Here is a 14,565-nt window from a genome sequence, read left to right on the forward strand (position 1 = left end):
GTAATATGGTGGTGTATAGGTGATAATCTTAACTACATTTTTTTACTAATTTAAACTTGTCTAAAACAATAAAAATTAAAAAATATATATAAACTTGAACATACAAAAAAAAACAAAAGTTAATCACCGGGCGAGATTCGAACCCGAAACACTCGTTTAGCCGTCCGCGTCTTAACCCGCTGGACCAGACGGACAGTGGCCGGCAACATGAAATTAGCGACCATATTTTGCGTCGAAAGAAAAACGCATGAAAACTCGAAAACACGCGTTTTCCCAAACATAAGACTAATCTAGATCGATTGTATACCCCCAAAAACCCCCATATACCAAATTTCAGCGAAATCGTTAGAGCCGTTTCCGAGATCCCAGAAATATATATATATACCTTTAAACGAGCAATTCTTGTATATATATATACAAGAATTGCTCGTTTAAAGGTATAAAATTTTAACATTCGATTCCTTACAGTCTATCCAAAAAGATTGTATAGCGGCTATAAATATTAACGCAATATTTAACCAACAAAAGGGCAATTTTCTTGTTTCCTATAATTACATCCATACTTTATCAGGCCTGATATCAGGCCCGAATTCGGGCCCAGGCAAGAGTATTTTTCCGTTTCACCAAATATCAGCACTTCGTTTACAATATTTGAAATGTAAAAAAAATGGTTCACATTCAAAAATATCAACCCTTGAATATTTTTGGCAATTAGAGAAAAAGTATTTTTTTACATTTCAAATATTGCTAACGATGTGTTGATATTCCGTGAAACGGAAAACGATTAACAGGCCCGAAATCGTAATTGGCGCTAAACATTCCTAAACAAATTTAAACATTCCTAAGAATGTTTCGCGAGTGAACTACTTACGACTGTCGGACTGACTATCATTTCTGGCTTGTGTATTGCTTGAATGCAATGGGTCCCATATAGACATTTGATCCTAAAAACAAACCTGATCGATTAGAATTGTCATCTAGTCTAGCCTATTACCTTTAACACGCAATCATGTAGCTTGTTTTTTTTCTTTATGGTAGAGGAGGCAAACGAGCAGTTGGATCACCTGATGGTAAGCGATTACCGCCGCCCATGGACACCTGCAACACCAGAGGGGTTGTAAGTGCGTTGCCGGCCTTTAAGATGGGAGTACGCTCTTTTCTTGAAGGTTTGGTTTCTACAGAGATCTGTCATTGAATAGTGTAAAGATTTCATTTCATTTTCAAAGATAAAGTATTTTGTTCCATCAACGGTCTAGAGTTAGACCAAGCTATGTTGGCAGCGATTTTGATAGCACAGACTGTATAAGTGTTATGCTAAACGTCAAACTACTATGGAATTATGACGTTTACCTAAATACCCTTACTATGATCTTAGCTAAATACCAAGGTCGCGTTTATATTTGTTAGAAAGAGTAGCAAACAACAGTTACTAGTTAAAGCTGAAACTTGGTCGGGTCCATGGCTTAATCGATCGAGTGGTCCGCCGTACTTCTGTTAAGGACGCAGCTTTAAGTGTGAGCGAGAAAGAGATATGCGAACTAGAGCAGAACTAGATACAAGACTACGCATTTCAGCCAATCGCTGTAGTTACTTTACTAACAGTCTGTAACAAGTGTAACATGGCTTGGCAAAGGTTAGATCTTTAAAACTTTCTTTTTATATTCCTTAAACTGACTCTCTGACATCAAGTACTTCGCAACCATTTTATACTCCGACGGATCTTCTAAAACATTAATAAATCTCTTCAGTTTTTTCGCGTATCCGTCTAGGACGGGCTCGTCAATGTTGCTTAAGAGATTATAGTCCACATTCCAAAAGTAGGGAATGTTTTTAGTCTCCAGATATTGATGAAGTTTTTTGACAATATGTTTGAAGAGTTCTGCAAGGCTATTTCTACTCCAGAATTCGGGATCATGTTCTTGTCCGATGGACTCATGGTAGAATATAGTCTTGATGTAATAGCTCTCGATTTTGAGCATGCCTTGGGAATCCCGGAGCTTCTTGATCTGAAAGAAATCGTTTAATGTCTTAGTGTTTTATAGGATATCTGAGCAAAGCAGAGTTTTTGGCCAGTTTGACTTCGGAAACGGCATACTTTCATCAGTGGTACATTATGCCCAGAATATAACTAATCTAGGCGGGTACAGGATTGCCATACGTTAGGAATGTCAGGATTTACCCTGAATCTATTTTCTGAGGATTTTATCCTGATATAGGACCAAAAATCCTGTTTTTTTATCCTTTGTCTGGATTGCGGGAGGACTGCTTGGACTTTGTCTGGTTTTTCAGGCTTTCTTTGGAGAAATAGTGGTCTAGGGAATGTCAGGGGATTTTTACGGTTATATCAGGTCAGACTTGTCAGTATTTGATTTTTTTATATGGTTCCCATATTCCAACCTTAATCAAGTACAGTGCTGGTATACCGCGGACATGGAAAGCCATCATCACCATCTCCAGCTTTCTTCAGCTACCCGTACATCATACGGTGATCCTGGTCCCCAAGGCTTTACAATTTTATTTTATTCTTCTATAATCAATTTTCGTAAGTAAGGAAATGTCCTAACCTTACAATGATAGTTGGAAGTAGTTTAGGGAAAAATAGTCCAATCAACAAAAAATGACAATAAAATTTGGACGTTCTGTCGCAAATTTTTGAGGATGAATCTTTTTCGATAAACTACCTCTACGTCTAGATACACATGTTTAATACCAGCCGAATAGCCTGTTTCATGTACAAGAGGTCGCACTCCTCTAGCTGCAGGGGGCGCCGCCAGGCCGCTGCGTCGTAGGGTCCACCTTTCATAGGTTTAGGCACCACCAAGAAATTTCCTTTTTTACGTCGCTTGCTGGGCATCTGTAAGAAATTATAAGAATTAAAAAAACCGGACAAATGCTAGTCGGACTCACCCACCGAGGGTTCCGTACTTTTTAGTATTTGGTGTTATAGCGGCAACAGAAATACATCATCTATGAAAATTTCAACTGTCACGGTTCGCGAGTTCCTGGTGTCAGACGGACAGACAAACAGGTGGACGGACAGCGAAGTCTTAGTAATAGGGTCCCGTTTTACCCTTTCGGTACGGAACCCTAAAAACCCTACTTTCAATTAAGCTCGAGATACAGAAATGACAATTCGATTGGTAATTTTACCCAACCAATTTTTGTACTACAATAGATCGGTTTGACAAGCTGGGGGACATTTTCAATTTCAATGTAGGGCGATAGAAGATTTTTATTATTTTGCATTACACATTTTTTCCACACGTCTATTTTAGGAAAAGTATAATAAAAAAAATCATTCGCACGTCCAACGTCCGAGCGGGATGTCGCTATAATACGCGCATAGCGTTGTCTCGCTCAAACATCGGAGCGATGTGTGAATCGGTTCCAGTGTGCTAAGTATGGTTGTCAGCTAACAAGATGCAACGAATTCAATAGGTCGATAAAATGTATTAAATATCGCATACGATTTGTTGCAAGTTAGAGTCTGTGCGGAAAGAGAAGAGTCGGAGGATCTGAGGGCGTGCCAGTGCTATTTTATGGTTTTTGTGATGCTGACAAGGTAGATAGATAGATAAACACTTTATTCATTTCCACAACAAACACATGGTAATTACAAGGAGAGATACTTATTAAACATTAACATGCAGCTTAAATTAAAAGATGAACTAACGATAAGAACAAAGAAATTAAAACATAAAAGGACATAACCATGTGTCGTGGCAGAGAATTGGCGCTGGCTCAGCATGATGATGCGGCAAGCCATGGCAAGCCACATCGCTGATATTCTGCCAGGACCTTACATAATGTAAGAAAAATGGTTCATATGCAAAAATATCAAACATTGAACATGTTTGGCAATTAGAGGCAAAGTATTTTTAACAGACTTCAAGATTTCAAAAGGAGACGGTTCTCAATTCGGTTGTATGACGTGTATGTTTTTTATATAATGTTTGTTATATGGAAGGTAGAGGTAAGGAATGCAATCTCCATAGGCTCAACTGATGCAAAAGTGTCCAGCTGTCAGCTATAAATAATAGTTCCAAATCTCTCCAGAGTAGCGCTAGAGTAGCTAAGAACCTGGCGTTATTGACAGAGTGAAGTGCGCTGTCTATGATTTGATTTTTTTTCAAGTATTCTAGGTATTGTAGCGTCACCTATTTAAGGTTTTTTGATGACACTTTGGGATATGGAGATTCCATTCCTTACCTCCACCTTCCATAGTTTGTTACTTCATAACTCCGTCATTTCTGAACAGATTAAAAATTTTTTTTTTGATTTAATTTATATACAGGGTGATTCATGAGACGTGAGCTGGACTAAGACTACACAATCAGTAAATGTTAATGAATCGTTCACCATCATATTTAAGTAAAACAATCACGCTTTTTATCTGTTATTTAACTTTTTCTTAAGGACAAATTTGATTATCTACAATCATGGACACCCTACAACAATTAATTAACAAAGATAAAACCTCTTTAACTGGTATGACAGCACTTTGATTATGAAGAAAATAAAATGTCACACTTGAGTGAGATACGATTTTATAAAAGTAACCACACTCCGATGACATTCAATTTGTCACTTATTATGGATAAAACAAAGAGGGTGACCATAAATATCGTAAATAAAATAAAACTCTTTTTTTTGAACAGTAAAAATTAAATTAACGTTAATCTCACAAATACTGGTACGAAACAGTTGCTGATAATTTACCGAATATGCAGGCTTGATCCTGCTCACGTCTCCTGAATCACCCTGTATATACAGATTGGTCCCGTTTTTGTCAAAACTCAGTTCTGATGATGGGATCCATGAGGAATCTAGGGAACTATTAAAATGTGAAAGGCATACATATAGTAATTTTTATATTTTCATCAACAAATCAAGCACTTACATTTAAAAAATAGAACCGGCCAAATGCGAGTCGGACTCGCACAGGAAGGGTTCCGTACCATTATCTATAAAAACGGTCACCCATCCAAGTACTGACCCCGCCCGACGTTGCTTAACTTCGGTGATTGGATGAGAACCTCGAGATTGGAAAGAAATATTTATTTTATTCTGTTTTTAGTATTTGTTGTTATAGCGGCAACAGAAATACATAATCTGTAGAAATTTCAACTGGCTAACTATCACAGTTCATGAGATACAGCCTGGTGACAGACGGACGGACGGACAGCGGAGTCTCAGTAATAGGGTCCCGTTTGACCCTTTGGGTACGGAACCCTAAAAAAGTGACATTTGATGAAGTGGAACTGCGGATGTGCTGATGCTGATCAGAGTGGAACTCTTCAACCACGAATAGTTCCCGTTCCCGCTTGGCGATTTGTCGGCTTTGTTGTCTTTGTTAGGCAAATTAGGTTTTTAAGACAATTTTTTGTCAAGCTCGAGATCTGATGGTAAAAATCTATGAGGAATCGAGGGAACTCTTCAAATGTGAAAGGCATACATCTAGTATTTCATTAACAAATCAAGCATTTACATTAAAAAGTGACATTTGATGAAGTGGAACTGCTGATGATGATCGGAATGGAACTCTTCTAAGACGCATAATTCACGTTTGGCGATTTGTCCTCTTCGCTGTGTTTGTTAAGCAAATTGGTTTTCAAGACAATTTTTGTGAAGTTCGAGTTCTGACGATGGTGTCCATGAGGAATCGAGGGAACTGCTCAATTCTTTTAAGCAGACTTATAGCCATTTTTATTATTATTTCATGCATGGTGTGAAATAAATTATTTTAAATAAAGTCGAATACCCTATTGCGGGTATCTTACCAGTCAACCATAAGGCAAATCTGAAATGTGTCAAGGTGGGTGCACTGACAAAAAAAAAAAACATTTTACCTCCATTTCTACATAAATAGGCGTAAGACGCTGTCGTTTTAATTTCATTGTACATATGAAATCCAAAATCAACAATAATCTTTCATTCACCGGTCTCCCTCATTGAAGTCGGTTATTTTTTTCTTTAACGTCGGGCTTGACATCTGGCGATAGCGGGTGTGGATGTAATTGGCACTAATATTCTTTATGGACTCTAACCCTTGTACTCTCCTTGTCAAGGAACTCGAGTGCCGGGACCAGATCCACGTCCAGCCGGAACCCGCACTGCGGGTCCTCGACGATCAGTGTGAAGGACTGGCTGTTTGCCAATCGCAGGGTGTACATATCCCCCTAAAAATGAAAAACACGCATCACTTCAGGCTGGGTTGCCATATGGAATATCCTGACAAAAGTCCGGATATCACCCTAAAAATCCTGACATCTCTTGAAGCGTAATTTCTTCAAAAATCCGCCCATTATATTCCTTATTCCGAAACCTTTCGTGGGTTACTAAACCTAATAGAATAACCTTCCCTTTCCTCTGCCCAACTCTAAACTTTTAGCCAGCTTCTAGCGGTGAATTGAGGTTTCTAAAAAACGCTGATAATCGCCAAGTCCTAGCAAAGGACTGAAAATTCTGACATGTCAGGGGAAATCCTGACGTATGGCAATCCTACTCCAGGCGGATGGGATGAATTGAGCACTTTCCTTAGCCGGTAGCTTATTATAGTTTTTAATCATGAACGGTATAAATTTAGGAATTTTGATGTGAACATGATATCAGGTACTTTGGCCAAATAAGTAGAGGCAAACATATGTATAGATCGTGTCATTCACGAAGACGTGCGCCATGACTAGTATTGTCATGTAATTAAAGGTTAGATTTGACAAATCTTCGCGTCATCGTGGATGACACGAACTATAAGTGGCATTGCATAAATCACTGGAAGGTGCAAGATTATTTGCTTCTTAATTAGTTAAACTTGTAAGTATAAATTAACCCCCTTATTCATAAACCTGTACTAAAGTTACGATGCCGCTAATAGTCGTTTGTCCCTTTACGACGTATTAGTATGATGGAAAGGGACAAACGATTATTAGCGGCATCGTAACTTTAGTACAAGTTTATGAATAAGGGGGTAAATGATTACCTCAACCATTATGCCATTCATGGCAAAGGGGAGGTTATCTTCAATCGCATCGACAAGGTTCAACGCTTTGTCGACTACAGTCTTGTACCAGTCCATGAACAGGGAGCGGAGCAGGTAGTTGTCCTTGTCTAACCATCTGTACAAATAGAGAAAGAAAGCCGGCATCGGTAGTTGTTATGTAGGAAATCATATAACAGATGTCACATCGGCGAGTGCACGTTCAAGTTCAAGATTTCGGTTTGTTAAGAGGGAAGTATACTACGTGATTGAATAGAATAGAAATCTTTATTGCGAAACCATGGTACATAATAGTTGTTACATAGCATAGCAAATAATTTTTACATCTAGGCAATTTTTGAACAGTAGGACTAGTGTTTGTACATAACATGTAATGTTCCTAATTAAATATAAACAACATTGTCCTAACTTATTTCTACTAAGAATTAAATAGTTGTACCTAACTTAATATTTATAGTAAGTACACAAGGGGTTAATTATATAGGGATATATAATATATGCAATATATAATATGCAGTAAAGGAATTGTCCATACAAAAAGAGAAAACTTTTCTAATTTTAAATATATTCCATTCTCCATGATTTTTTAGCATGTTATTGACACAATGAAAAAATTAGGTCTATAGGTTTTCCTTTTTTTTCAAAATTTGCATTACAATTTTTTATTCTAATTATTTAAAAAGTAGCGAAACCTATAAACCTAGAATATATTATGCTGAAGCGATCGACATAAAAATCAAAGTGATTTGTTAAGATTTAGTAAGTGGAAAACGTTTTCTCCCGAAATGGAATTTAATAAAAAAAGTACCGTTATTTCGCTAGGATCGCAAATCTATTCTTTCCTCTTACGGCCCGTTCAGATGGATGGTTAAATTAACAAAATATGTTTTGACGGATGCTTTCGCGCCCAAAACGCTCTTTGAAAATTGTGTGACGTCCTGACGTCACAGTTTACGGTTTGACACATAACTACATACACACGTAGAAGATACGAACTGTCAACTGACATTTGTCATTTGTTGTTTATCGCCTAACTGTCAACAGTGTCAATCCGAGAGTTGTGACGTCATCAGAATCTTCAATGACGTTTCGAGTTTGATCACGTGACGTGTGCGAAAAGATATTTTAAATTCAATATTTACAAAAATATGGTCATTACAGGTCCCCTAAAAGTAGTTTTACATGTTCTTATAATCCAAAAGAATTTATTGGGATACAATTCTGCCCTAAGATTTGTAGATGGAAACAACCCTATTTTATCAGGTAGTGTCGTAGTAGTGTAGACGCAAAAATGAAATTGCAGGACATTGGCTCGCCGATTCTACTATGAAATTGTGCACGTGTGGACGCTCGATTTTATTATTTAAGGTTTTTTAATGGACACTTTTTGTTACATGGAGATTTCATTTCATTTTATCATTCTTATCTCTACCTTCCATGCCGTTTGGACTTGGTTCACGTGACGTGTGCCAAAGATATTTTAAATTCAATATTTACAATATTGCTCTTTCTCCTTTAGGTCCACTAAAGGTAGTTTAATATGTTCTTATAATCCAAGAGAATTTATTGGGATACAATTCTGCCCTAAGATTTGTAGATGGAAACAACCCTATTTAATACGATAGCTCCGTTGCTCCTACTTAAACGCTTGACACACCTTAAGGGCCCTCCACACTCGTGCGCGAATCGAGGCGCGAAGCCGCGAACGCGAGTGTGGATGGCCCTCGCGTCGATTTCGCAGATTGTTCACGCCTTCGCGCCTTATTCCCCGTTTTTTTGTCGATATTTGGCCCGCGTCAAAGGAGACGGGAAGCGCGAACTTGCAAGACTCCACACTCGCAATCGCTTCGCGCCGCGATTCGCTCACGAGTCGGTTAATCTGTTAAACTGGCATAACCTTCTATGGCGGCTACTTGGTTATATTGGGTGCGAACTTGATCAACCAAAAATCTATTTGACAGTACCCAGTTTGAATCAGTGTCTTGCCGCAAACTAAATCCGATCAGCTGACGCTTCGGCGCCATCTTGCCGCGAACCAAACTGCGAAATCGCCGTAAAGTTGTGCGAGTGTGGAGTCTACGTCAACGTCGCGGTATGTTCGCTCCGCGAAGTCGCGCCGCGATTCTCGCGCATAGTCTGGACGGGGCTTTACTTCCGTCAGAGTACAGCACTAGCACCTATCGTATACCATAGAGTAACTTATTCATACTGTGCCTTAAACTGTGTTTTGACAAGTTTTCCCAGATAATCAAATATGACATTTATGCATCAAGGCGGTTTGTTTACAAAGGTCCTACCGGGAAACGCGTTGGTTGGCAAAGTAAATCATCTGCGAAAAGTTGGTTGGCAAGTGAAATTCGGTCAAAAAAACTTCGGGGAAAAGGCAGGACATCTTTTTTTCTATGTCTTTAAGTATTTATAAATATCTATATATATCGTCGTCTAAGTAATCCCCACAACACAAGCGTTATTGAGCTTGCCGTGGGACTTAGTCAATTTGTGTAATATTGTCCCATAATATTTATTTATTTTATACCTAAGTTCTTTCCCAGCATAAAGTATCCGGCGACCAGATAAATTTAATAAGCCCTTTAACTGACCTGTGAGCAGTTTCAATTATTCGCCAATCTCCGCCTCTATCCAGCAAGCCTTGCAACTGGTCTCCAATGTTCAGCCTCACAACGCCGGGAGCTACGTCCTCTACGATGTCGCCATGCGCAGGATCATGTATGTTGACAGGCAGCCCGATGACGATTTCCATGTCGAAGTCGTCAGGCTTGTTGATGCGTAGACGGTCTCTTCTACCCTCAAATCGGACCTGCGGGTTGCATTTTTATCACTTGTCAATAGTGACAAAATAGTGGCATATACCTGTCCCTTTCGCACTTACATACTCGTTAGAATGTGACAGGCATGGTGACAGCCGCTGGATTCGTTAAAAAAATAACATTATTGTATCTGTACTGGACTGATGGTGGTCCCACACTAGCTGTTTTATAACATTATATAATATTGTGTGACAGAGACAACATAATAATACAGTATCAATACTATCATGTTGTCTGACACGATGGTGCATAACATTTTATAACCTAGGATCCTATAGATGTGCTATACGCGTGCGCCCGTGAGGGACAGAACATACGCAATGCGATAAAATTAAAAACACGTTTTAATTACAACATACCAAACCTGACAACATACCAAACCTTCGTAATTTGGTCGGGTTATTGTTGCCCACCATAACATAAACCATACTAAAATTTACGGTGGGGAATAAAAAAAATGACACTGTGACAAGGACAAACAATAATAGCGCTTTCTCAGCTACTCCTACTGAAAGATACAAAATACTATCCCGTTCGGTCATTTTCCCCCCTCCGCTCATGCCTGATCCAGTTATACTAGATTCATGGACCGCCATAAAGCCGTCTTATATGGATCTCATACGGACACTTTAAAAGCACGCGGTTGAAAGAGATGGACGCTCAGCGGCGGATTAGGGGCGGCAGCAAGGCAGCAGTCCAAGGCTGGAAACCGGTGAATACCGGTTTATTTCGGTTCGCCTCCGAACATTTTACAAGAACGCGAACGTTTTAAGAACTTTATTGTAACCTAAAAAAACCGGTTTATTCGACGAGCGACGAAACGACCGGCCGGCCTGGTGGTGTGCCACGTAAACATAGACACCGACATGGGAAGAAACCGTTTTTTATTGCTCTAAACCGGTTAAGTTGACAAGAACTGTTGTCATAAAAACAGGTTTAAAAATAACGGTTTTTCGAGCGAAACTGAAATTAAAAGGTTTTGCGCCAAGTACATGATAACGGTTTAGAAATTTAACCGGTTTCCGAGCCTTATAGGCTGCAGCAGTCTATACGATGGGTGCTGAGAAAGAATCGGCTAATAGTTACTACAGGGCGTGGGGCCTAGGGCGGCTAACACTGCAAATCCGCCACTGCGGACACTGTCTTCCAGGGAACGGAAACCGGTATTTTCTGTATGGGAACGAAAACGGTATTTTTCGTTCTTTGTTAATTATTTCATTTCTAATTGGGCAATCTAATCATACTAATAATACTGAGTCCTACATTAGGAGTATAATAAACCGAAATATATGGTTATTTCGATGTTTTTGCATAAAACCGGTTCCGACCCCCGCTGTCTTCATCACGCTGCCGCGTAGACAAATACAACCGTCATATCTGTTATCAGTAAAGGATTTGTAATAAGAACCGGGGCCAGATTTCCACCTAGGCCTACAAGGCCCGGGCCTAGGGGTCCAGACGCCCTTGCAATGGTTTTGAGATGGAGAAGGGAGCCCCCTAAATTCTAAGTGCTATACCAAGTGCCTAGGGTAGGTCTCTAAGTCTAAATCCGGGCCTTATAAAAACTGGACTTATTTTTTATCCCACATCAAGGGTATACAATTGTAAAGGCCTTCCTAACTTGGGTAATTAGCGTAATACTTATGCCTTATTTACTAATTTCGTTAAAATTTCGAAAGATGTTCTTTCTTACTCAATTCATCGGGATCTCTCTTTGTCCCCGTTCTCGAAGATGGCTGAACCGATTTTGAATTATATATATAATTTTTTTTTGTTACAAAGGGTAGTTTCATTATTCAAGTTATCAGTCAGAAATGTCAGAATCTAATGATCGGATCATAGACGATTTTGGTATTTTTTATACTAACTCGTGCAGTTTAGTAATTCTGGATATAGATAGGCCCACTGCCAACATCTAAAAACGTTATTTTGCCTCTCGGTCGGTGGAAAATGCCGGAGCGATAGAGGCAGATATTTTTCGATGTTTCTTGCGCCACCAGAGGGCCTCGCTGAATGTGCCTTACCCTCATAAAATCTTGGTCTTGCCCCGCCAGTGCAGAGGCGGCGCTGGGTGCGGCCACGTCGCACCAATTCCTTAATATTGCAAAGGGCTTTAAACACGAATAATTGTACCTACAAGTTGTAAGATTGTACATACTCACTAAGGAATACCGCTCATAATATGGATCTACTTGCTTCATCAGATCGTTCAACTTTAAGGAAACAGCTTGGAACACTTTAAAGTACTTCGGGAAATCCTTGTCCCTCACTGGTTTGTCTCGCACTTCGTATATGTCTTGTAATAGATTGTTTAAATCTCGGACTAGTTTCTTCGGCTTTTCTCGTGGTTTCAAAGTGTGGACTCTGGAAAATAAGACATCATACTTTCAAGTTTAAACCGATCTTGTGTGTGCAGTGTGCGTGGTGGGGGCCTGGGGGCTCTTGCTAATTGCTATACAAAGTAGATACAGTCTGACCAAGTTAGCAGCGATTTTGATAGCCCAGCCGGCTGTGCAAGTGTTAAGTAAACGTCATAATTTCATAGAAGATTGACGTTTAAAATAACACTAAACAGTTACACTGTCTGGGCTGACAAAATCACTGCCATCTTATCTTGGTCTGACTCTAGGTAATTAGGTATTATTAAAGAGAATTTGAAATAGAGGTGGATTTTCAAAGAAAACTTTGTAGCGAGGTAAATTTACTGCCATCTTTCGACACATGATTAAAACTTTTAAAACGCCATTTGACTTTGATCATTATTCTTTCACTGATACGTGTTCAATTTGTTCAATATCAAAAAGTGGCGCCATCTGGTAAGGTCTGGTAGGTACTCGGTAGAGTACTACCTAAAGGTTATGGCGCCATCGCTCGAAACGATGCTGCTATACCTTTGGCCTTTGATCTATTAGATGGCGTCACTTTTTAATACACAAATTTAACTCATATCAGTAACAGAATAAGGATCAAAGTCAAAAGTTTTAATTATGTGTCGAAAGATGGCAGTAAATTGACGTCGCTACAAAATTTTCTTTGACCATACACCTCTATTTCAAATTCTCTTTGATATTATCAAACGCAGCTTGAGCCATACGGTACAGTGTACGATAGCGGTAATGTTTATTTATAGTATTTATACCTACCAGCCGGTGAGCTCAGTACATAGATATGTTTGTTTACGCTTACAGTGCAAGATGGTAGATAGATTACAATGAATCGTGATAAAAAAATCGTGTATTTAAACCACAGGCGAGCCGAATAGAATAATTTTGTTTTTTAAATGATTATATACTCGGTCAGAGTCCTTATCATCAGACACACAAGAGGTTAATAGTACCTACCTACTATTTACTAAAATACTTACTGAGCCCCGCTGGCCCGCAGTTCTTGAAGCTCATTTGAATAGAACATCTTCATTGTACGTTTCCCCTTAAGTGCGAGTTTTCAAGTCAGCTCTCCAGTCATTGGCAACGATATCTGTAAAGCGCTGTGTATAAGTAATAGACAGGTCTCTTAAGTTATTCTAAATGATGTTGACTCATGCTAGAAAGGTCCAGTTCCGGGCCAATGCGTCCGATACTTCGTTTTCTATAATGTTGATGGGTGATCGCGCGAAGTTTTCTATATAAAATAGTGGGGAACAGTTTAAGGGCATATTCGGTATCGTGTAAAGTAAAAAAAGTAGAAAACATTTTTTGACGCGAAAAAAATATTTTGTTTTCTATGGGGGGTCGTTATGCCCGCCATAAAGTTGTGCCCGCTCGATCTTTAAAAAGAGCGCTCCGAACTCGGTCAGTCGGTCAAAGGAACTAGTTCGCCCTTTGAGTTCCTTTCGTTCAGGAGCAAATCTCGAGATCTGAATGAAGATGACTAGGTATGTGTCTTGCTCTCGCTCGCAAATAAACAGAGCGAGAGCGTAAGCGAGCGACTTTCTTGACCTTGACTCATTCCGATCATTCGCTCCCGACCGATTTGTTACTAGGTACCGACGTACCGACTACCGAACTAAAGGACAGAGACCGATTAAGAGCGCTTAAGATGAACTAGTTCTTTTCGGTCCGTGGTGGGATGTCGTTCCTTTTAGTTCTTCGAATAATACAAAGACCAAAATTTTTCGCGCCTGTGGAAACGGAAAGTGTTGAACGCTTCGACCCGGACCATTCTAATGTTAGTCGTCCTTAAAGCCATTATATTATTAGATTTATAAACTTGATTAAAATAGCTGTCCTAATAGATAAAGAAACAAAATATTGAAGACAACGTACTTACTTTGGTACCGAAAGTAATTCCCATAATATGTATTAAGTACCTATTGTGTTGAGACTATATGTGTGGTTTTATGCAAAACATGTGTAGCTTGTGACGTTTCTAGAATCCAACTGGGATTTAATCATCTTGTGACGAAGTTGTTGTTTATTGGTCGATGGTTGCCAGTGGAAAAAAAACAGTTGCATATTGCGGGAAAATATGTGTTGTTAACTTTATCTTGTTTAACAAATAATTAACATACAAAAGTACCTTAGTAACTTAGTGCCTGGTAAACATAACTTTTAGATATCAAGTAGATTTTTTTATTTAAATCGTATTTAAATAGGTAAGGTGGTAAATACATTAGGTGCTTATTTACAAATACTTATGAATACTTAGTTCATAGTTTTCATAAATTAGTAAAAATAACAGGGAAACCTTTCTGGTTTTTTTTTTTATGTAAATAGTTGTTGACCGCTTTTTAATTTGTAC

General features: G+C 38.9%; 1 protein-coding gene across 3 annotated transcripts; it reads right to left on the reverse strand.

The window, feature by feature from the left end:
• Positions 1-447: 447 nt before the first annotated feature.
• LOC133533361 (cyclic GMP-AMP synthase-like receptor) lies at positions 448-14,564 on the reverse strand. Of its 3 annotated transcripts, none has more exons than XM_061872323.1 (8): positions 14,095-14,564; positions 13,190-13,302; positions 11,988-12,189; positions 9,598-9,815; positions 6,980-7,115; positions 6,048-6,179; positions 2,711-2,854; positions 448-2,006 (listed from the first exon to the last, which is right to left on the reverse strand). In XM_061872323.1, exons 2-8 carry the CDS (start codon positions 13,240-13,242, stop codon positions 1,635-1,637), a joined length of 1,257 nt encoding a protein of 418 aa, XP_061728307.1. In that variant the 5' UTR covers positions 13,243-13,302; positions 14,095-14,564; the 3' UTR covers positions 448-1,634. The 3 variants fall into 3 exon arrangements, 2 of the variants coding, with proteins under 2 accessions (XP_061728307.1, XP_061728308.1); XM_061872324.1 differs by having other exon boundaries at positions 14,091-14,564; XR_009801862.1 differs by having other exon boundaries at positions 1,889-2,006; positions 2,565-2,854.
• Position 14,565: the final 1 nt, after the last annotated feature.

The sequence above is a fragment of the Cydia pomonella genome, unplaced genomic scaffold, assembly GCF_033807575.1.
Source record: "Cydia pomonella isolate Wapato2018A unplaced genomic scaffold, ilCydPomo1 PGA_scaffold_159, whole genome shotgun sequence".
In the NCBI taxonomy this organism is placed as follows: Eukaryota; Metazoa; Arthropoda; class Insecta; order Lepidoptera; family Tortricidae; genus Cydia; species Cydia pomonella.

What these genes read in the sequence shown, in the direction of transcription:
- LOC133533361 (XM_061872323.1), bottom strand. Translation starts at nt 13,242, where the DNA reads ATGAAGATGTTCTATTCAAATGAGCTTCAAGAACTGCGGGCCAGCGGG. An exon ending in CTGCGGGCCAGCGGGGCTCA is followed by an intron (nt 12,190 to 13,189) that starts GTAAGTATTTTA and finishes CTTATTTTCCAG; the next exon opens with AGTCCACACTTTGAAACCAC. An exon ending in ATTATGAGCGGTATTCCTTA is followed by an intron (nt 9,816 to 11,987) that starts GTGAGTATGTAC and finishes TGCAACCCGCAG; the next exon opens with GTCCGATTTGAGGGTAGAAG.